Raw genomic sequence first — 22,194 nt, 5'->3', positions numbered from 1 at the left:
AATAGCCAAATTCATTAACCCGGGAATTATAACCATCTGAAACGTTTCTCATTCTTGATTCACCATAACCGACAATGTATTAATCAATGTCTCTAATTAAATTGTTCTAAATGGTTAAACTAAAATTGGAAAGGGAAGGATGAAACGTTGAGGTGACTTATTATGTACTAGTCTTATATGCACGCGATGCGTGCGGGATTATATAAAAAACTTAAAATTGACACACCGCCTATATCAAAACGTTGAAGCTATTATTCATTTTTTTTTTTTTTTAATTTTGGAATTCAATTTAGTGCCACATATTAGTGATAATCTCAAATCCTAAATCACATTTCAATATTAGAAATTTCATTGATTCATGTAGTGAAATATTACACCAATTAAACAATCTATTAGAGTACATGAAAATATTTCAAGAGTAAAATTAAAATTATATCAACTTCATACATTAGTGCAACAAAACATAGTCACATCATAAACCCTCAGCTCACACACAATTACAGCACGCCCATGCCCAAAACTACCAGAACAGTGACGAAATCTTTGCTGAAAGTCGATAATATCATCAGCGGTGGCGAGATCGGTGGCTTCAATTTGGCATTAATTCATCAAATATTCTCCTAGCCTTGAAATTTCTGTGAGAAAAAACATAATTCACATTCAGAGAAAATGAACATTTCAAATTAAAATAATGTTGTCGAAAGTTAATATTATTGGATCTCCTAATAACATCCATATATGTTTATTCTTTACTAATTGTACCCTTAAAAACATAGAGATAATTCTCATTCTCAACCCCATTCCAACGAAGAGTACAATTATCGTGCATAATCCTTTGTTTATGGATAAAATTTAATCATACATAAGCAGAATCTTCCTAAATAACAGCAATTTCTCGACCTCATTAACAATACTAATATCCTTCATCTCTAACGGTATACTCGCCGCGTTAAGGAATGTCTTCGATGACTGCACCACCATATTAACCTTCCTGCAGGGAGGTTCAGCCTTAAGCCTGTTCATAACTCTTAAGAAAAACAGTAATCTCGGAGTATTCAGTGACCCCATACTCGGATATTGATATTGTTCCTCCATTTCAACACTTGAAGTGTAAAGTAACATCCTTTTTATAGGAGTACCATCAATTATGTGGATTTTCTCTATTAAGCTTTTGACTGTTTCTGTTATGTTGTCTACTTCTATATAGAGAAAATCCACATAATTGATGGTACTCCTATAAAAAGGATGTTACTTTACACTTCAAGTGTTGAAATGGAGGAACAATATCAATATCCGAGTATGGGGTCACTGAATACTCCGAGATTACTGTTTTTCTTAAGAGTTATGAACAGGCTTAAGGCTGAACCTCCCTGCAGGAAGGTTAATATGGTGGTGCAGTCATCGAAGACATTCCTTAACGCGGCGAGTATACCGTTAGAGATGAAGGATATTAGTATTGTTAATGAGGTCGAGAAATTGCTGTTATTTAGGAAGATTCTGCTTATGTATGATTAAATTTTATCCATAAACAAAGGATTATGCACGATAATTGTACTCTTCGTTGGAATGGGGTTGAGAATGAGAATTATATCTATGTTTTTAAGGGTACAATTAGTAAAGAATAAACATATATGGATGTTATTAGGAGATCCAATAATATTAACTTTCGACAACATTATTTTAATTTGAAATGTTCATTTTCTCTGAATGTGAATTATGTTTTTTCTCACAGAAATTTCAAGACTAGGAGAATATTTGATGAATTAATGCCAAATTGAAGCCACCGATCTCGCCACCGCTGATGATATTATCGACTTTCAGCAAAGATTTCGTCACTGTTCTGGTAGTTTTGGGCATGGGCGTGCTGTAATTGTGTGTGAGCTGAGGGTTTATGATGTGACTATGTTTTGTTGCACTAATGTATGAAGTTGATATAATTTTAATTTTACTCTTGAAACATTTTCATGTACTCTAATAGATTGTTTAATTGGTGTAATATTTCACTACATGAATCAATGAAATTTCTAATATTGAAATGTGATTTAGGATTTGAGATTATCACTAATATGTGGCACTAAATTGAATTCCAAAATTAAAAAAAAAAAAAGAATAATAGCTTCAATGTTTTGATATAGGCGGTGTGTCAATTTTAAGTTTTTATATAATCCCGCACGCATCGCGTGCATATAAGACTAGTAGAGATTAAATGAAAGAATTGATTATGTATTCTTGGTCACGTGTCTTCTAAGTGACCATGATTATGTGTCCGCCACGTATTTTCGAAATTGTGTTATTTACGTGACCATGATTATGTGTCCGCCACGTATCTTCGAAATTGTGTTATTTACGTGTCTTTAAAGTGAAACTGATTTTCTTTTTTAGATACTAATTATTGACTAGATATTGATTGATTATCTACTGCAATATTTTTTCCCCCACAAGAGGTAGGAATTTTCTTGATACTATATGAATTAGGATATGCATAAATTGGGCTTTGACACGATGGACTGATTCATTTTTATCTTTACGGACTTTAAACCTGGTCACAAGTTTGCAAAAGGAATGACACTTTCAATTTATTTTTTTTATTTTTTTTTGGGACATAGGGACACTTTTCAATATTCATAGTCAAGGTAAGTACTTCTATTTTACTAGGTGCGTTATAAAGTGGAGTGATCACAAATTCTGAAATTCAGCTAGATTACTCGTTAGCTCAACCGGTGATCAATGATGATGCCAACTTTCAGTCTCATTATTTTGAGCCTAATTATCTTCTTCCTCTGTTTATGTTTGTTCCTCTTTGTATATTAAATCAATGTCACAAAAAAAAAAGAAATAATAAAAAACTTTAGGATATGCATCGAAATTCTTATCCTTATAGTTGCCATGTCACATACACATGCTAATTAATCAATAAAGTTGTTGGGATAATGTTGCCTTTTTCTAAACTTTAGTGTTACTTCCTCTTTCCAAATTATTGTGATTTTAAGTAATTTCTTACAATTATTGTGATCCTATTTATCACGGAATATAACATATCTATAGACCTCCCTGTCAAAAAAATATTGTAAATTAAATCGATATAAAAGAGGGTATATATAATATTCGATATATTAGGACCATAATGATGAAAAGAAATTTTTATTTGATTCGATTGTGTTACGTATTTGTTCGATTCATATCTTTATGTAGATGTCTTGGGATTTTTATCAATAAATTAATTTGATTATCAAAAAAATCTTACAATATAATTATTACAGTTTAAGGTAATTTTTTACGGTAATTAGTAAAACCAGTACACAGAGTTACGAGGTACTAAATACTTAAGGATGTCAACCAGTCGAGCCTAGTCGAGGTTTTGGTTGTTCGAGATAGGCTTGGTAAAAAAATTATGAGCTCGAGCTCGAGCCAAGCTTAATCGAGCTTTGATTTTTCATGTTGGAGCTTGGCTCGTTTAAGTTTTACGTTGTTCGAGCTTAGCTCACGAGTAGCCGAGTAGCTCGTTTAAATTTGAGCTCGAGCTCGAGCCGAGTTAAACCAATATAGACGGGCTATTAATAAACGAGTCTTGGTAAATGAGTAAGGTCGCATTTAAACCAACATAATATTTTTTAAAAAAAATTGATTAAGCCAAACAATGAACAAAATAAAATCTATTTAGGTATCTGTTTCTGCCTGAGAAACTGTGAATATAATAACTTGGGGATTAACGTAACCGATGACGTATTCGACCGTGATTTCCTTATATCCGACCACCTGTGTTACCGTTTTTAGATAGTCCCTGAATGTATCCGAGGAACCTTCGTATGATAATTAAAATTAGATAAGTTGTTGTTAAGTGAGAAGAACTAGAGAGAGAGTGACTGATTTGCTTTTTTAGGTAATGATTAGATAGATCTTTTTAATGATTACAGCAGAGTATTTATATGATTACACGGGGGTAATTATGTAATTACGTCTATTTTTAGTGAACAACTGTCCTTCTTGGTTCCTAAATAAGAAGGGCATTTTTGTCTTTTTACATTGAGTTGGGCTGACCAAGTATATGGGCCCAAACAATTAGCCCCACGCTTGACGTAGGAGATGTCATCCTCGGTATGTCGTATGTCGAGCGGAGTTCAGTACCAGACATGGTATATTATCCTATGGCGTCGAGGAACCTCTTCCTTTTTGGACTCCTGGATCCTATAGTGTCGAGGAGCATCCATTCATGTTGCTCGGTTGGAGTCTTTTCTTCGTGTGTAGTCCACCTTGCGCCGTCGAGGAGCGTCACGGGGTCCATACCGTGACATTCGGTCGAGGACCTCATATTGCGAGCGAGCATGCATTAGCCCCAAGTGTGGCGGAACTCTATGGCCTCGGCCAAGAAGCGTTGATGATGCCATCCTATATGGCGATGGAGGGGGCCTCCTTGGTATAGGAATTTCGGATCTTTGGGCGAGGAACCCACCTCGCCGTCTGAGTGGGAATTCATGGTCGAGGGACCTCCATCGGTCGAGGAACCTTCCTTTGTCGAGGAGCGTCCCTTCGGGCTGGTGCGATAGGTCATTGTCGTCCGAGTAAGGACTCGTAGTCAAGGTAGAGTAGGAACTCACGGTCGAGGAACCTACTTTTCCACGGCCGAGGAACCTACTTTGCCGTCCGAATGGGAATTCATGGTCGAGGGACCTCCATTGGTCGAGGAACCTCCCTTTGTCGAGGAGCGTCCCTTTGGGCTTGTGCGACGTGAGGTAGTAGGGGAAACCCACTCATCGAGGGTTTGGTCGGAGGGATTAACGATATCCCCTTTTACTTTGTCGCCCGAGTAGGAACTCATGGTCGAGGAACCTACTTTGTCATCCGAGTAGGGATTCATAGTCGAGGAACCTCCTGCGGTCGAGGAACCTCCTTTGGTGGAGTTCTTTGGCTTTTGGTCGAAGACCCTATATAGGATGGTCGACTTAAATAGAGATCCCCCAACGACACCACGGTCGATGGCTGCGTCGTCGAGGAAGATCCTAGGCCCACGTGATGAAGCTTGGTCAAGGACCTTCTCCTTTCGAGTGTTTGCTTGGTCGGGGAAATGAATGGACTTGGTCGAGGAACATCTCTCATGGGATGGGCCTCACCTTGCGTTGTCGAGGAACACTTTGGGTTCACATTATGGCATTCGGTCGTGGGCCTCATGTGTTGAGCACCTCGCTTGGTCGAGGAACCCTTCGAATCCGGTCGAGGGACCTTCCTTCGTCCCTTCTGCTTTTGTCGAGTCAGATCGTGTGTCATAGGAGTGTCAAGGAGGCTTTGCCGAGGAACTTTCTGGATTTGTCGACTTGATTTAATTTTAAGTAGAGAGATAATTAGCTCTTCACGTTGAGATTTTTGAGTGACTAATAAGCCCCAAGGGTAAGTTTGATGTCCGCATGAGATAGGTCGACCTCTATATGAGGAGGATGCCCTTTAAGAAAGGTCTTTGGACACTTAAACGATATGCTTAAGTATGCCTTGGAAAAAGGTCTTTGGACACTTAATCAGATTTTAAGTGTACTCTTCGAACATCTTATTTGAGCGAGGAGCTAATGAATCCCGAGAGTTCGAAGAGGTATTCAGTAAAGGGTTTCGCTCTTCGTGTCGAAGAGTAAAAGTTTGTAACAACAACGGTGGTGACGTGGCACCGATTAGGCGATGGATATAAGATGACATGGAGTCGATAGTGGTGTGACAATCCATTTGGACAAGGCCGTGGTGGGCCGCTTCGCCACGTCGTCTAAGTCTGAAGATCAGGTTAGTAAGCCAACGCGGGCTTTGTAGGTTATGGGCTTGTTAGAGCCTCAGGGTTATTTCCCTAGTTTCTTTTATCTAATTCTTCCATGGACAGGATCCTAAAAAACTCAAGAGGAAGAGAGCGCCTGCCGATTCGGTTCCGACGGTTGCTCTGACTGAACCGGCGCCAAGGAAGGTGTCTCGTGCCGTGTCGACGATCGCTGTTTCGGGTTCCAAGGGAACGAAAGCCGCTAAGAGAGTGGTTCCTACCCCTCTTAGTGTTTGTCTCGACGAGGGGGAGAGGCGCCAAGCCCCAGCGTCCGAGGATGGTCGTGAACTATCTTCTAAGTATCTCGCCGAGGAGGCTTCTTTGGCTCGGGGGTCTTTGATGTGTCTTTTGACAGATGATGGAGGTTCGAAGCCTTTTGCAGAGCTTCTCGCTAATCTGAAGAATCGGCGTATGAGCAAGGCGATGAATGAGTTGTTTACTCCTGCCAATGATGCTCATTTGTCCTCCCTTGGGAAGTTTGAGACCGATGCCCTTCATGAGAGTTGGGTTGAGGTAAGTTTCTCGATATAGTTCCCTCTTCTCTTTTTGAATCTTTTCTATTCCTCTAACTAGATTTTCCATTTCAGTTTTCCATCAGGATGATGACTTACACACGTCGATGCTACAATGGGGTTGCGGATGAGGTAGAGAAGCTGACGGATGAGATCAGGAAACTTCAGGAGAAAGAGAAGATGCATTTTTCGGAGGTAAGTGAGCTGAAGAAGAAGCTTCACTAGACTGAGTCCGAGTTGGACCGCGCTAAGAGGAGCATCAAGAATGACGAGGGGGAGCTTCAGCAGGCCAAGGATGATATGCCAAGGCTAAGGAAGAGGCAACGACTTTCCAAAGTCAGCGTGACTCCGTTAATCGGGCATTGAAGGATGTGAAAGCTGAGTTGGAGGTCGTCAAGGGTCGTCTGAAGACCTCCGAGGCTATGGTTGGTGAGATTTTGAGTTCGCAGAACCGTCTCAAGGAGAAGATCGTCGAGGAATGGAAGAATCCAGAGGAGGGTGAGGCTCATAATGTCGAGATAGGTCTTGAGGCGACTACTTTTGTTACTTCAGATATATTGCGTCGAGTTCAACTTGCTTTGGCTGAGTTTGCGCCCAGTATTGGTTGGGATGAGATACAAGGGAAGTATGATTCTATTTTGGCCAAGGAGTGAGAGGATCTTAGGGCTCAGCTGGTTGCTTAGGACAAGGTTGATGGAGGCGAGGTCGATTCGTCTGACTCTGATTCTGCTAGTACTTCGGGTTCTGACTCGAGCAGTAGTGGTGATGACGACGTTGGTAGCCATGTTGATGTCGTTGACCCTTAGGCAGATGATTGTGCTTTTCTTGTGTTGCTTTTGTAGATTTCTTTCCGTATTTAGTATGATGTAATGTCTGAATATTTGAACATTCGGTCCTTCGTAGAGGAACATTGATATTTGAACTAAGTTTGGTCCTTCGTAGAGGAACATTGTCAAGAAATTAAATCTAAGTACTTTTCGAGATTTTTGGCTCAAAACTTTCTTTCGTTTCATTCAACATAGCCTTACACTTTATTTATTACAATGATGAAGTTATTTATCACTTTGGCGACAACGCCCCTATTATGCCTCTAGCTACATCATTGCTATTAAATACGTACCGGACACTTTAGACGCAGAATTTTTTGAGGTTATCGGCATTCCATGGTCGAGGAAGGTGCTTGCTTTTGGTGTCGACTAGGTTGTAGGTCCCAGGTCGAAAGACTTTTGCAATCTTGTAAGGGCCTTCACAGTTAGGTCCCAATTTTTCGAGAGTGCTTCTTAGGCCAGTTGCCTCGACTTTCCTTTGTACCCAATCTCCTTCGTGCAGTGGCCGAGGGAGAACTCTTTTGTTGGAGTACCGAGCAATCTTCTGCTTATAGGCAATGGACTTGAGCAGAGTGTTTCCTCTTGTTTCCAGGAGCAAGTCGAGATTAACCCTTTTTTTGGCTTCATTTTTCTCGTAATCATAGTAAGTGACTCGGGGTGAGGGAATGCCAACTTCGACGGGAAGGACGGCGTCGCTTCCATAGACAAGTGAAAAAGGAGTTTGCCCGGTAGATTCTTTGACGGTGGTTCGAGTCGACCACAAGACACCAGGTAGGTCATCGACCCAAGAACCACTAGACCCCTCGATCATTGTCTTGAGTCCATTTAAGATAATCTTGTTAGCAAATTCTGCTTGGCCATTGCTTTGGGGCCTTGAAACCGACGTGAACCGAGTCTGTATGCCGAAGCGATCACAGTATCCTTTGGTGGATTTGCTGTCAAACTGTCGACCATTGTCTGATATGAGTGTCCAAGGGACTCCAAATCTCGTGAAGGGCATCACTTTGTAGCAATATACTCCTTGGCTGGTGATGAAGGCAGTGTGAGCTTGGTCTTTTTCGGACATGGGAATCTGATGATAGCCTGCATTGGCATCCATGAAGCTGAACAGGTCGTGTCCAGCCGTCGAGTCGACGAGCCTGTCAATTTTTGGCAGAGGATAGTCATCTTTGGGGCAAGCTTTATTTAGATCTGTGAAGTCGACGCACATTCGCCAGGTTCCGTTTGGCTTCTTTACCAAGACCACATTAGAGAGCCACTCTGAGTATTGACACTCCCGGATGAACCCTGCCTCCAACAATTTGTGGATTTCCTCAGCAGCAGCTTGGCTGCGCTCTAGGCCTTGATGCCGCAACTTCTGTTTGATTGGTCGATGACCTTCTTTGATGTTCAGTTCGTGCACCATAGTTTGTCGGTCGATGCCCGATATTTCCTTGACCGAGAAGGAAAACACATCCCTGTATTCTCGCAGAATAGCAATGATTTTACCTCGTAACTCTTCGTCTAGGTTCTTTCCAACCCGAACAGTATGTAGCGGATCTTTGTCGAGTAAGATCTCCTCATCTTCCTCGGCTGGTCTAGGGCGGGCATAATGTTTTGGATCTTCGCCAAGGAATACACCTAGATCGTCAGCCGAGGACCCTTTTTCTGCCGAACGTCTCTTCTTCAGAGGGGGTTCTGTACTTGAGATCGAGTTTTTCTCATTCTTGAAGCTGTTGTTGTAACATTGTCGAGCAGATCGCTGATCCCCATAGATTTTTCCGACTAACCCGTTGTCTGTTTCATATTGGAGAAGGAGTTGATAGGTTGAGATGGAAGCCTTGATTTTGTTTAGCAGAGGTCTCCCCACTATTATGTTGTAGGGCAAGGGTGTGTCGACGACCATGAAGTCTATGGGAAGGATTTTTCCTTTTCCTTTTTCTCCGATACAGACGGGGAGTTTGATCATGCCGACGGGGTATACTGATTGACCACCGAATCCTACGAGGGGTTGGCTGATGTCGATGAGGTCACTTTTCTTGTAACGTAGCCTCTGGAGGCATTCAAGAGTTAGGATGTCAGCCGAGCTTCCACTATCAATCAACACCCTCTTTACTGTTCGGTTGGCTACCTTAATTTCAACGACTAGGGGATCATCGTGCGGGGCACGGATAATTCGAGAGGGGTCCTCTTGGAACGTTATTGGTGGACACTTGAGGTCTGATGAAGGTGCTTCGACGTCGAGGATCTGATGGGTTAGTGCGTGCAAGTGTCTTTTTCTGGCGTTGCCGGTTAGGCCACCATATGCGAGACCCCCGGCTATCACCCCAACATATCCCTCGGTATGATCGCTCTGGACATCTGATCCCTTGTTATCTTCCTTCTTGCCAGAGGAGGAACCCTTCAAATATTTGTTCAACTTTTCCTCGTCGGCGAGTCTGTCCAAGGCCCTCTTCAATTCTCGACAGTCCTTGGTGGTGTGTCCGCACTCTTTGTGGAACTCACACCAAAGGCTCTTGTCTCTTTTGGACGCGGGGGTCCTGATCGGGGTTGGACTCGGCAACAACGACTTTTCCTTGATGTCAAGGTATATCTCCCTCCTGTTATTGTTATACCGAGGATCGTTTCCATTGTCAGTTTCTCTGGGTTTCTTCTCTTTTTCTCGTCCAACGACCTCTTTTTTCCTCTTAAGGTCAGTCTCGACCGACGGATTACAGATTTCCGCGGATTGAATGTATCTCTGAGCCCGGACCATTGCTTGGGGCAGGGTAGATATTTGCTCGTCTGCCAAGACCCAACGAAATCGGCTTCCTGCCTTTAGCCCGGTCATGAGTGCGGTGAAGGCAACGGAATCTTGCAAGTTTGGTATGTTCAAGGACTCGTCATTGAATCTCTTGATGTATTCCTTGAGACTTTCATTGGGCTGCTGTCGGACGGACATGAGATGCATACTGGTCTTCTTGTATACTTGTCCGGCAATGAACTGTGATTTGAATAGAGATTCGAGCACTGAGAATCTCGTGACGACACCGGCCGATAGCCCAGAGAACCATGAGAGAGCCATCCCTTTGAGAGTGGCGGGGAAGAACCGGCACCATGCCGCTTCATCTCCTGTTTGGACAGTCATTCGGGCCTTGTAGGCATCCATGTGGTCATTCGGGTCAGAGGTCCCGTCATATGGGTCGATAGAGGGCACCTTGACTTTGTTCGGGGTTGGTGCTCCAATGATCTGTCTACTAAAAGGACTTAGGAAGCTGAGGTTGTCGAGCTGCACCTCATCTCGAGGGAGGGTTGGTTCCCGTCTCCCGGTCCGAGGAGGTTCTCTCCCTGTTTGGGTGTGTCTATCCGCCCTTCTTCCAGATGTGATTGAGTTTTCCTCTTGATCTCGTTCTCGAGAGGATCCGTGTCGAGATCTTGGAGGTTCCACTGGGGTGGGGGAGCGTCGAGGGTGATCAAGGGACCTTCTCGAACTCTCATGTTGAGAGTGAGTAGAGACCCTCCTGGCGTCGAGCTCGCCTCTCCTGAGTCTTCGTTGGACAATCACATTTCGAGCATCGCTTCGGCCATGCCTCTGGGGTGGCGGGGGGAGGCTTCTCGATGTCTGGTATCTCCTTGTGTGTCGAGGAGGATTCAGTGGTAGTTCATGGTCTCTTTCGGACCGAGGAGGACCTCTCGTAGAGAATGTGCTTCTAGGGGGCTGGAGGCGTGATCTTGTCTCCCGCTGGTCTAGGACCTCCTCCGATGACCTTGGTTGCCCTCTGGGTCGAGATGGGCCTTCATTACCATCCCGGAGGTTCAACACGGCGGCCCTGAGGCTGCGCTCCAAAGTGTCATTGAACTGCTCAGCCAGTCTCCTTAAGTCTTCCTGTGTGACGGGCAAAGGTCCCTCGACTTCTCCATGAGGTTGCGGGTCGCTGGCATGGATCGACTCGAGCACGTGATCGTGTCGAGAAGACAGCACTGGACCATGACGCGACTGATCATCGACATGTCTGGAGGCCGAGGACCTTCCTTGAGAGGGTGACTGGGTAGGTGAGGGATGTCGAATGGGTGACGGTCGTCGAGCGCGTCTGGTGTTCACCATGGCTTCTTGTTAAGCGTTCCCCACAGACGGCGCCAAACTGTTTCTGCCTGAGAAACTGTGAATATAATAACTTGGGGATTAACGTAACCGATGACGTATTCGACCGTGATTTCCTTATATCCGACCACCTGTGTTACCGTTTTTAGATAGTCCCTGAATGTATCCGAGGAACCTTCGTATGATAATTAAAATTAGATAAGTTATTGTTAAGTGAGAAGAACTAGAGAGAGAGTGACTGATTTGCTTTTTTAGGTAATGATTAGATAGATCTTTTTAATGATTACAGCAGAGTATTTATATGATTACACGGGGGTAATTATGTAATTACGTCTATTTTTAGTGAACTACTGTCCTTCTTGATTCCTAAATAAGAAGGGCATTTTTGTCTTTTTACATTGAGTTGGGCTGACCAAGTATATGGGCCCAAACAGTATCAGATAACCGAAGATGAAATAAATTACGAAGATGAACAAATTATACATGTTAGATGAACAAATTATACATGTTGCATGTGACATATGAAAGATCTTATTGCTAAGTCTCAAATTGTTTTAGAATTAGAAGATGATAAATTTGGAATGACGAAGTGGGTGATTAAGAGTGACTTCTATGTGAAACTAATAGGGTTTTAACCTTGAATGTAGCTTGGTAATTTTGTCATAAATGTAAACATTTTTTTATTTCTTAGCCTTAATTTTAGGACACAATATATACATAATATATATTTTGGTAATATTTTATGATATTTACTGTAAATTAAAATTAGTCATAATTTTTTGAAATTTAAAATTGGACCTTGTAAGAGCTTATAACGAAGATAGGCGAGCATATAAACGAACATGGACGAGCTGATGGCGAGCCTAAACGAGCCGAACATCAAGTTGTTCGAGCTAGTATCGTTTATTAAATGAGCTTCAAATTTTATTCGAACTCGTTTAATTATTAATGAACGAGCTTTGACCAAACTTTGACCGAACTTAATTGTTCACGAGCTATTTACGGACATATCAGTTCATTGACATCCTATAAACACTAATGCCAGACCACCGTCCAGCTGGGGCATAGATCACATGATCGATAAGGAGTTGTAGTGTGTCATCTACTATGATGCAATTATGCAATTATTATGCAAATGCTCCAAAATTTGTCAATTCATGGAGTTTGATTGAATGTAGTGGTTTCCTATCGCATTCAACTCGGCCACTTAAACACACAACTATTATTAGATGCTTTCGGGAGCACCTAATTAAACGATACTCTCAATTGAGTCGTTTATAAAATTATAAATTATAAGCCTTAATTGTCACGCATTTACCCAATGTAATAACTCGTAAATACTAAAGAAGTTAAAGCACACAATTAAACAATTAATTAATATCATTCGATAGTGTATGAACGAGTACTTTAAAAGTTTAAATGTTAACAATAGTCTTCCAAGTTATTGAAAAAATTATCGAGGCGTTTATAAAATTATTAGGTAAATAGACAATGTTTTTTTTAATTGGTCAGCGATGCGTTAACTAATTTTATAATCAACCGATGAGCCTTTTATAGAGTCTCTCACCTTTTACCAACATTCTTAAAATATGTGGACTCCTTTAACCCTCATATTCTAATGCATCAAGAATAAACGAGTATCTTGTACAGTTGTACTCCATAATACTCCGTAATCTATAACGTACTTCTCTAACCAAGTTGTTCGGACATAAGAATCAAATCTAAACCCTTGTGAGAATCAAATCCCAAATGCTCTAATTAAATCACATTTTCTTCCTTATTTCCTTATTTTTCTCATTTTTCATTGTATGTAAATTATGTATGGACCATGAGTGGATCACTATCCTAGCAATCTAATAAAATCAAAGTAAAGGTCATACGTTCTCATCTCAAACACCAAACAAATGGCACCACATTTTAATTTTCCAACTAATTTCATTTTTAAGGGACTTTTCCTTTTCCTATAGCACCTTCCTTGTAGAATTACTAGAATATCCCAATATATTATCCCTTTTAGGAACCTTCTGATTTTTAATTTTCCCTTTTATGCCCTTTTTTTATTAAAATAATTCATAAAAAAATACTCCGTAAATATCACTGAGGTCTGTTTGGCTGTTTCTTTCATGGCCACTTGTTTATGCTCTATAAAAACTCCCTTCTTTTCTTTCTCATGCACCAATCATAAACATTTCCAAACAAGAAAAGAAATAGAGAGAATTGTTTTATTTTATTTAATTTTCAAAAAAGTTGCAATTTTTATTAAAATAAATGGCAGGAGAAAGGCTAGGAGCATGGGTGGATGAGCTCACAAAATTGAGAGGTAAAAATACCAAAAGTAATAATTCAAAAAAGGAAGGAAATTTAGTTGCAAAAAAGGGAGAGAAGAAATTAGAAGAAGAGTCTTCTTCTTCTTCTTCTACTACAAGTTGTTCATTTCAGGAGACATCTACACTATCTGAATCCACTATGTGCTTGCTTCTTGATCGATTCGTCCCTTGCTGATAATTAATCATGATTATGTAAGATTAATTAGCTAATTATTAGTATGGATTTGTGTTTTTATTAATAATGTTGTTGTTTAGGAATTGTATAAAGAATTTAATATATGTTTTAGTAAAGCTTTCATATTGGTAAATGGAGTATGTAATTTGTACTTTGTTGCAAGTGTGACTGTTTCAAGATCTATTAAGAGATGTTTTTGCATATTTTATTCTCATAATATGGTAACACTGAGTTGGATCGGGTTAATTTACTTCTGAGTCGTATCTTGGTGTCCGATGATGATTTACTTAGTTGGATCTACTTGTTAACTTCTTATAACAATGTCATATGTCAAGTTTAAGTTGTAGATGTCAATTAGCTTAGTTGGTAAAGCCTTGGGTGGTACCTACGACTAGAGATCGAATCCTGTCTATATCATAAGTGACTAAACTATTTGTGACTCTCTCAAATTTAAGTTAATTAGCTACTTAGAGATGATAAGGTAAAGCAAGTACAACTCTTAGTTGATACTTTCCGGGTTAATCTTCTAGATAAACAAGGATAACAAGGAAATTGCACATTTAGCAAATGTAATACAATGTCAATGTATATTAGACTTAGAACTAATCAAGAATGCCCAAACCCGAGTTTAGGCTCCATAATATCCAGCCCAAACGTTTTAGACCTTAGAGTTTTTTGTCCTTGGCCCGCAGATGATCGGGTTAGGGGATGTTTAGATCCATCATGGGACCCAGATGGATGGCATTGGACCAAATCAGATCCTCTTTTTATTTTTCCGGACTCAACCATGATCAACTTTTTCGTGGAGGCGCGGCAAATCAAGTGTAAATATTGCTTGGAAATACGTATTACTCCCTCTGTATTTATTTAAGGGGTACACTTATTTTTTACGGTCGTATTTATTTAAGAGATACACTTATTATTTTTAAGTAACTTATCAACCCCACCATCTAATTAAATAATCTATCTAATATATTTTATGTCCCACCACCCTATTAAACAAATAATTTCATAACTACACCCCACCCCATCCTTAAAATGACATGGTCCCCACTTGTTTTACTTGTTAAAATATCTACCCAACCCCACTTGTTTTATTACTTTATTTCATTCAATTCTTCTTCTTAATACCCGTGCCCGGCCAAGTGTATCTCTTAAATAAATACGGAGGGAGTATGGAATACTCATTTCGACAAAAAAAAAAAATCTCGGCTCCTTAATATTTGCAACCGTTTGAGTTTTTGACTGATAAATTTGTCAAAACATTGACCGTAATTATACGCAATTATATACGTAGTATTACTAAAGCTTTTTTTAAAAAAAATATTCGAAAAATGTACATTAAGACTAATCCAACGACATATTACTCAATAACATTAGATTTTTATATATTAGTAAAAAATTGGTCAAAGTTAATGTATACATATTGCAAAAGTTAAATTGTTGCAAGTATTCAAGAACAGAAGGAGTATTGACAAATCAATGGTCATTTACTCATTTGTAATATGCTCGTCAGTCATTCAGACAGAAAAAAATATCTCTGATAAATGTACATAGTCCACCGTACATTTAATGCCTATTTTGTTGATTTTTTACAAAAACGCCACTTCATTTGCATTCTAATTGTATCAAGTTCATCAAACCTTGAACAAAAAAAAATACTTACCAAAAAAAAAGTTCATCAAACCTTGAACAGAAAATACTTGCCAAAAAAAAAAGAAAAAAAACCCTTGACAGAAATAATGAAAAATATTAAATTGGAGGACTAGCTTTACATTGAAGCCTAATTTCACTTTCTATGTGCTAACATGATAATTTGAAGGGATACGAAATGTATAGAAATATTTATTTTCCTTTAGATGCTACTGTACTTCGTATAATATACATTATAAAAAATTATACAATCACCTCTGCAGAAGTCATTCAAACTGTATTATACTACGTATTTCCTTTCATATACGGTATACCTATCTCTATTTCCAACTCTCTCTACTCAACTGCTCAATTAACGCGTTGTGCGTATATATACATACATAAACATTAGACAAAAGAACGTTACTATACGAGGAAAAACCTACACTTCAGTGAAATCTTCAGCAGATCAAACAGCCTGATTTCATGAAAAAGAGCTGTTCTCAATACTCTCTGTAGAAATTTCATTTATGCTGCTGTTGTTCAGCTTATCTTCCTCCCATTTAAGAATCTCCCTCGCATACTTAAGAGCATTATCAACAGTATCATGTTCCAGAGCAGTAACTGGAAAAACATACAACTTTTTACCAGTTAATGTTTTGAATAGCCTCTTGAATTTCACCCCAATGTAGTGGTATGCGCGTTGAGCCAGAGGGGCTATGTTATTACCATCGCGTCTGGTGCTTTGATGGCGGCTGAAAACTGGATCGAAGTCCTGAAACCACTCACAGTGTGTGAGGGGTACTTGCTCTATCTTTTCTTCCAAAAGATCATACTTGTTTAGGATCAAAAGGAAATTCTTATCCTTGTATTTTGGGTGATTACTGATGCTCTCAAAGAGTTTCTTGCTCTGTAACATCTTGTTTGTAAGTTTTCCATTACTGTCGACCTCGTATTCGTCGTAATCTGTTAGGGATACACAAAATAGAACAATCCCAACGTCCTCGAACATCTCTAACCACTTGCAGTTCTCCCCGAGGCTTTTTGCGTGCACTCTAATTAGCTCGTATCTGTAATGTGATACATCAATAAACAAGAATGAGAAGACTTAAAATACATAATTCCTTGACTGTTTTTTACTGACTTAGGCTCTGTTTGGTTTGGTGTAAAACGTTTTCATTGCAAAATGATTTTCCAAGGGAAAACACAATTTCAAATTGTGTTTTTCTTTGTTTGGTTCCTTAGGCTCCGTTTGGACCGTTTGGTTTGGTGTAAAACGTTTTCATTGTAAAATGATTTTTCAAGAGAAAACACAATTCCAAACTAGTTTTCCTTTGTTTGGTTCCTTAAAAGAAAATGGGAGAAGATGGTGAAGATTGAGGGGAAGAAAGGAGAGGGAGGTAAGGAGGAAAGAAGGAAAAGTGGTTTCCCTCCCTTTGGAAAAGGGTTTTCCACCTTGTGGGAGTTATGGAAAATTATTTTCCATCCCTTGCACAACCAAACAACGTAAAATGATTGAAAAGGGAATAACGTTTTCCAGGAAAACGTCTTATACCCTACCAAACGGAGCCTTAAAAGGAAATTGAAGAACATGGTGAAGATGAAGGGGCGAAAAAAGAAGAGGAAGGTAAGGAGGAAAGGAGGAAAGATGGTTTCCCTTTTGTAATACAATGGTATTTCCACCTTCACCTTTGAGGGGGTTATGGAAAATTATTTTCCATCCCTTGTCAAACCAAACAACGTAAAATGATTGAAAAGGGAAAAATCGTTTTCCATGAAAACGTTTTACACCCTACCAAACGGAGGCTTAAAGTAGACTAGGGGGATAGTTGTCTGATCTCTGATGTCCATTCCAAACATATTAAACCTTCATGACTGTAATCAGTACCGTAAGATTTGCCAGTAACAATCTAGTTCAAGTGCGGGATATAAACATGATTAAGTGTTCAATCAGGATGATGAAGCAAAGTGTTCGATCATGTTTGCTCAAAGTAAAATATATATTTACCGTGTAACAAGATCTGCTGGTTGGTTATCAGGGTCACAGTAGCTATTATCTGGTGGTTGAGGAAAGGAGAACTCCATAGAAGTGAGACCATTGGACGAATTTATGCCCTCTGCATACATGATGTCGGTATCAGAAGGCTCATAATCCACTTGGGAAATTTCAACTGCCTGAAAATATTAAGAGATCGGTAAACATAAATTAATCACCCTCTATCATTTGAAGTACATAATAATAGCATACATAGAAATACATTCAGATGTTAAAGCAGAGGCCTTCATTAGATTCAAATTACAAGTGCATGGGTTGCTCCATTTTCAACAGCTGGCACAAGTAAAGCTATGTTTAATTGAACAGCTCACAAATGAATTACTGGGTAATGTAAAAGGAAATTGCTCAAGATTGAAACAGAAAGAAACTCGGAACTTTATAAGGTTGCCAAAGATGGGATAATGGAGTCCTTTTCAGCTTTGATAAATGAAACAGTGTTCATTCTCAAAAGATACATATTGTGAAGACTCATATCCGCTGAGGCGCTGACACAAATACAAACTATAAAGAAAGTAAAATGTTCAACACTTCAACGAAATAAACTATTTGAACTCAAGAAAGTTCACTCACAAAATATTTGCATTAAAATAGATCATAAAAATGACTTTTACAGAAGACAGGTTAAAGACTCCAACCTATATATCTCCATTTTATACATTAAAATCGTCTCCTCAAAATTAAAATTGAGTGTTGGATGTCTAGGCTCTGTTTTGTTCGACTTATTTTGACTTATTTCAGACAAAATAGGTTTAGATAAAGTCCAGTTAAGTTCATAAATAATAAGTTTTTTTCAGACCTTTTCACACACAAACAAGTTTATTTGAGACAAAATAATTTTATTTCAGATAAAACAAGTTCAAATAAGTTTTGTTATTTGTTAAGTTCAGATAACTTCAGATGATATAAGTTCAGATAACTTCAGATGATATAAGTTCAGACAAAATAAGTCGAACAGAACGGAGCCTAGTACTCCTTTACCAGTGGGTTTACTCAGAAATGAGAAGAGCAAAAAGTTTATAAGGCTTATTAGTCCCCATCAACTAATTATGCATACCCTACGATCTACTACTTCCTTTTCAAACTAGATTTTTTTTAAAATCTTTATAAGAAATCTATCACATTTCATAATTTATGGCCATCTATGATTTACTTCCTTCTCAAATTAGATTTATACAAAATATCTTTATAAGAAATCTATTGCATGGATCGAGTAACCAACAGAATGTCTGAAAGTTCAAAGTACCTGCTAAAGAATATGTAAGCAGACATGCAATGTCTTACCTTATCTAAGAAATAACTAGCAACCCTAGGTAGCTCTAGTTCATTTCTTCTGCTGTATGTAGCTTGAATGGCTGCATGACTCCACAATTCTTCAACAAATTGGGCATATTCTCGAGTACCTTCTGGGAAAATCACGTCCAGGTTACTCGACACCATGATATTGATGAGCCAATCAGAAAAACCCTTCAATTTCTGCTCAATAGTATACTCAGTTACACCTTTTAGTTCACCAGTCGAATCTGTAGGAAACAAAATATCGAACTTAGAATTTAAAGGTCTTTGCCTTATAAAGAAACATATTGAAACTTGATTCTCCAAGAATTATATACATAAAATTTGGCAACAAAAGGAACAAAATCCATGGAATTGCAGGAGATAATAAGATTCAATCCTTATGTTTACCTGATGGACCAGGATCAGCAGACTGCCTCTTCCTCATTTCTAACAAACTTTCTTCCTCAAATATTTCACGTCCCTCGAGTAGTCTACCAAGATACCCATAAAGATTACTCTGAATCATGGACTTCATATTTTGACGCTCTTCTTCCGAGAAAGGTGTATCATATAGAATCCTAGCCTGATAAGAAACAAGATCAAAGCAGAATATCAGGTAAATGACAACAGGCATTATAAAAATGTAAGAAACTCAGCAGATTCTATGTGACTTGTGCTTTTCTATACAATTTAAACAACTAACCTAAAAAACTGTCTTTAAGAAGAAAACTAATCAAGCTGATATGCACATATCTAACCTGCTTAAAAATGGTACTTGTCCCTGAATAACCATTGCCAACTAGAAGCACTTTGCATAGCACTTTTTGTTCAAGATAACTAGAAAACACTCCTTCAGAGGCACGGTTTGATCGCCCTCTATGATTTTGAGATTCAGGAGTAGGCAATGATAAGAGAGTGCACAGAAACTTCGTTCTTTTCTACAAGATAAGCACCAATTCAGTCTAAAGACATTAAAAAAAAAAACTTAGACAAAATAAGGCTTAGCAAATAAGTAAAAGGAAACAATACCTTGCCCCAAATATTTCCCTTTTTCTTGTCCATTCCTGCTTCTATAACATCTCCATCATCCAACACCCAAAAGTCTGGATTCCCCTCACACCTAACACCACATGACTGCAAACATGTAACTTAAGATATTAGATTTGAATGTTGACAACAATCATTAACTTGGAAAAACAAAAAAAACCATTAGCTTTTATTAGTATTAAGAAGAAGAACAACCTTCAGAATCAACCGTTCTGTTTTAGTAATTTCCCGGCCATTAATCATCACTTTCGTGTTTCCATTGCTAGCGGCTTGCATCATCTGTCCCCCAATGGAAAGCTTTGGAGTAATGATCTGACGAGGCCCGTACCCTTCCTGTTTCATTAAGCATTCACGACTATAAGAACCAAAAGCTCACTACAAAATAATCACTTTATAGAGATGAGGAACTTTGTCTCTAATTTGTCCAAATCCGTCTCAAAATGATGATTAGAGACGAATTTGAGACAGATTTTTGGCTAATCCATTACAAATTTGGGACGGACTTTTTTGAGTTCCATATACAATTCCATCTCAATTTTTGTTTAGAGACAAAATTTTAGTAATCCGTCTCAAATTTGAGATGGTTATAGTATCCGTCTCAAATAAATGCATTATACTACATTGCTAAGCTAACTTTCTCTTACAAAGAAGGAAAAACAAAACCACATTTACCTTTCCCCAGAAACCAGAGACTTTATCATACCAATAAGATCCCGGTTTCAGATTCCTTGGAGGATTAGTACAGGTGAGCAACACCATCAGTTGATCCCTGTTTAGTGGGCAGCCATTTACCAAAATGCACTTAGGAGGTAGCTGATTTTCAGGACAAGATACCTCAGCCTCCATAATTTGTCTCACCTCCTCCTTCTCCAACCATCCCCTCAAAAACCGCGAGCTTTTTCCAAGCATCTTCCTTTTCGAGTCATCAACAGGAAAACCGTTACAGGTAAGGCATTTTCTACCTTGTGGCATCGATCCCATTGCTTTTCGAATGCAATGACTACAATACTTAGCATCACAAACAAGACAAGCTTCTTTCTCAGTAAGACGACTCCCTCTATGACAATGATAACACATACCCTTCTTCGGAGGCTTTTCAGGTACAGGCCTTTCCCATATACTATCACCTTCATCAGTATATATTGTATCATCCTCAACAACCCTTATATCAGACTCATGGTCAAAAGTAACAGCAGCTTTCTTCTTCTTCCTCCTACACTCTAGATGTTCTCCATCAGAAGCTTCCTCTTCCTCACAAAATATTCCACCAAAATTCTGAGATGTATTCGAACCAGGCTCAATTGAGTTATTCCACTTATCCAAACCCATTGAATCCTGGAAACCCTCAATCTCAATTTCATCACAATCATTTGGGGTTTCTAACATGTCTGAACTCACAGACAACTCATGTGAATGATCCCTTGTACTATCTGAAAACCCTAGTGTACCTGAACTCTCAACCCAATCTTTCAAACCCCCATTTCCAATCAACCCATTATTAGTAACATCATCTCTAAACCTATCCTTCAAAGGGGTCACCATATTCTTCGAATTATCGGCCCTAAAACCTAATCTAACCTCATTATTACCCTTAATATTCCTCCTAACAATTGGTTCAACTACAGGCAATGATAAAGTATTCACAATAGCAGGTGTTTGAGCAATCTTAGCAGTTGGAATACAATCAACATCAACAGGCAAAACTTTGAGAAGCATACTATTACTAATAGGGGAGCCTGTGTATTCCAAAGCAATTGAAAAATCTGTATTATAATCAAAAAATTCCGTACCAGTCATTGATTTTGAAACTGACATGATCTTTTTCTTAATCCCCGCCATAGCTAATAACTTAGCCTTTCCCACCAAATTATTTAACTTTTTTCAAAATTTTAACCAAAACCCACAAACAAAATGAAACAATCTTTCTTTCCTTGTTTGGTTAGTTATGAGAATTTGAGGGAAGAGGGTATGATTGAATTGTGGAATTGGATTGACATTGACAAGAACTGAAGTGGTTTGATTAGCTTTAAGTAAGCATGAAAATTAGAAAAAATGTGTGTACAATTAAAAAAATCAGAAGAAAATAATTGAGTCGTAGATTATGAGTCAATGTAGAATACTTACGTGAAAAAAACAGAAGGGTGAAGGGGGTTTCTTAAATTCAACAACGCGTAGCTTGAAGCTGCTTGGAAGTTGAGGGAGGACTTGGAGTCAAGAGTGAAGGAAAGAGAAAGCGATTGAAATGGTGTCCGGGGCGCTAAATTAAAGGGTGATTTGTGATAAATTTCAAAACAAAACAATCTGCTTGATTGGCATATCAAGTGGCATTCTCGTAATTACAATGAGCAAATATATAATCTAAAAATTGCAATGTACTCCCCTCCGTCTCTTTTTGTTCTTTAAGTTTTCGTTTTTTGGTACTCCCTCCGTATTTATTTAAGGTATACATTTGCCATTTTTAGTAACTTATCAAACGCGTCATCTAATTAAATAAT

The 22,194-nt window shown here is 39.0% G+C and overlaps 1 protein-coding gene and 1 pseudogene across 1 annotated transcript; both read right to left on the bottom strand.

The window, feature by feature from the left end:
- Nucleotides 1-742: 742 nt before the first annotated feature.
- Nucleotides 743-4,208, bottom strand: LOC130472138 (uncharacterized; annotated as a pseudogene).
- Nucleotides 4,209-15,512: 11,304 nt separating this feature from the next.
- Nucleotides 15,513-21,931, bottom strand: LOC110790387 (extra-large guanine nucleotide-binding protein 1). Its single transcript, XM_021995172.2, has 8 exons — nucleotides 20,372-21,931; nucleotides 19,895-20,032; nucleotides 19,682-19,786; nucleotides 19,411-19,590; nucleotides 19,061-19,235; nucleotides 18,659-18,897; nucleotides 17,330-17,496; nucleotides 15,513-16,391 (listed from the first exon to the last, which is right to left on the bottom strand). The coding sequence occupies exons 1-8, from the start codon at nucleotides 21,536-21,538 to the stop codon at nucleotides 15,806-15,808; spliced, it is 2,757 nt and encodes a 918-aa protein (XP_021850864.1). The 5' UTR covers nucleotides 21,539-21,931; the 3' UTR covers nucleotides 15,513-15,805.
- Nucleotides 21,932-22,194: the final 263 nt, after the last annotated feature.

The sequence above is a fragment of the Spinacia oleracea genome, chromosome 4 (genome assembly GCF_020520425.1).
Source record: "Spinacia oleracea cultivar Varoflay chromosome 4, BTI_SOV_V1, whole genome shotgun sequence".
Classification (NCBI taxonomy): Eukaryota; Viridiplantae; Streptophyta; class Magnoliopsida; order Caryophyllales; family Amaranthaceae; genus Spinacia; species Spinacia oleracea.
Note: the sequence above shows the minus strand (reverse complement) of the source record. Positions and strands in the feature narration are given on the sequence as shown.

Coding starts and splice junctions, on each gene's coding strand:
- LOC110790387 (XM_021995172.2), bottom strand. CDS start 21,538: ATGGCGGGGATTAAGAAAAAGATCATGTCAGTTTCAAAATCAATGACT. Junction 19,236..19,410: donor CAAGTACCATTTTTAAGCAG/GTTAGATATGTG, acceptor GTTTCTTATCAG/GCTAGGATTCTATATGATAC. Junction 17,497..18,658: donor CTAGTTATTTCTTAGATAAG/GTAAGACATTGC, acceptor TAATATTTTCAG/GCAGTTGAAATTTCCCAAGT.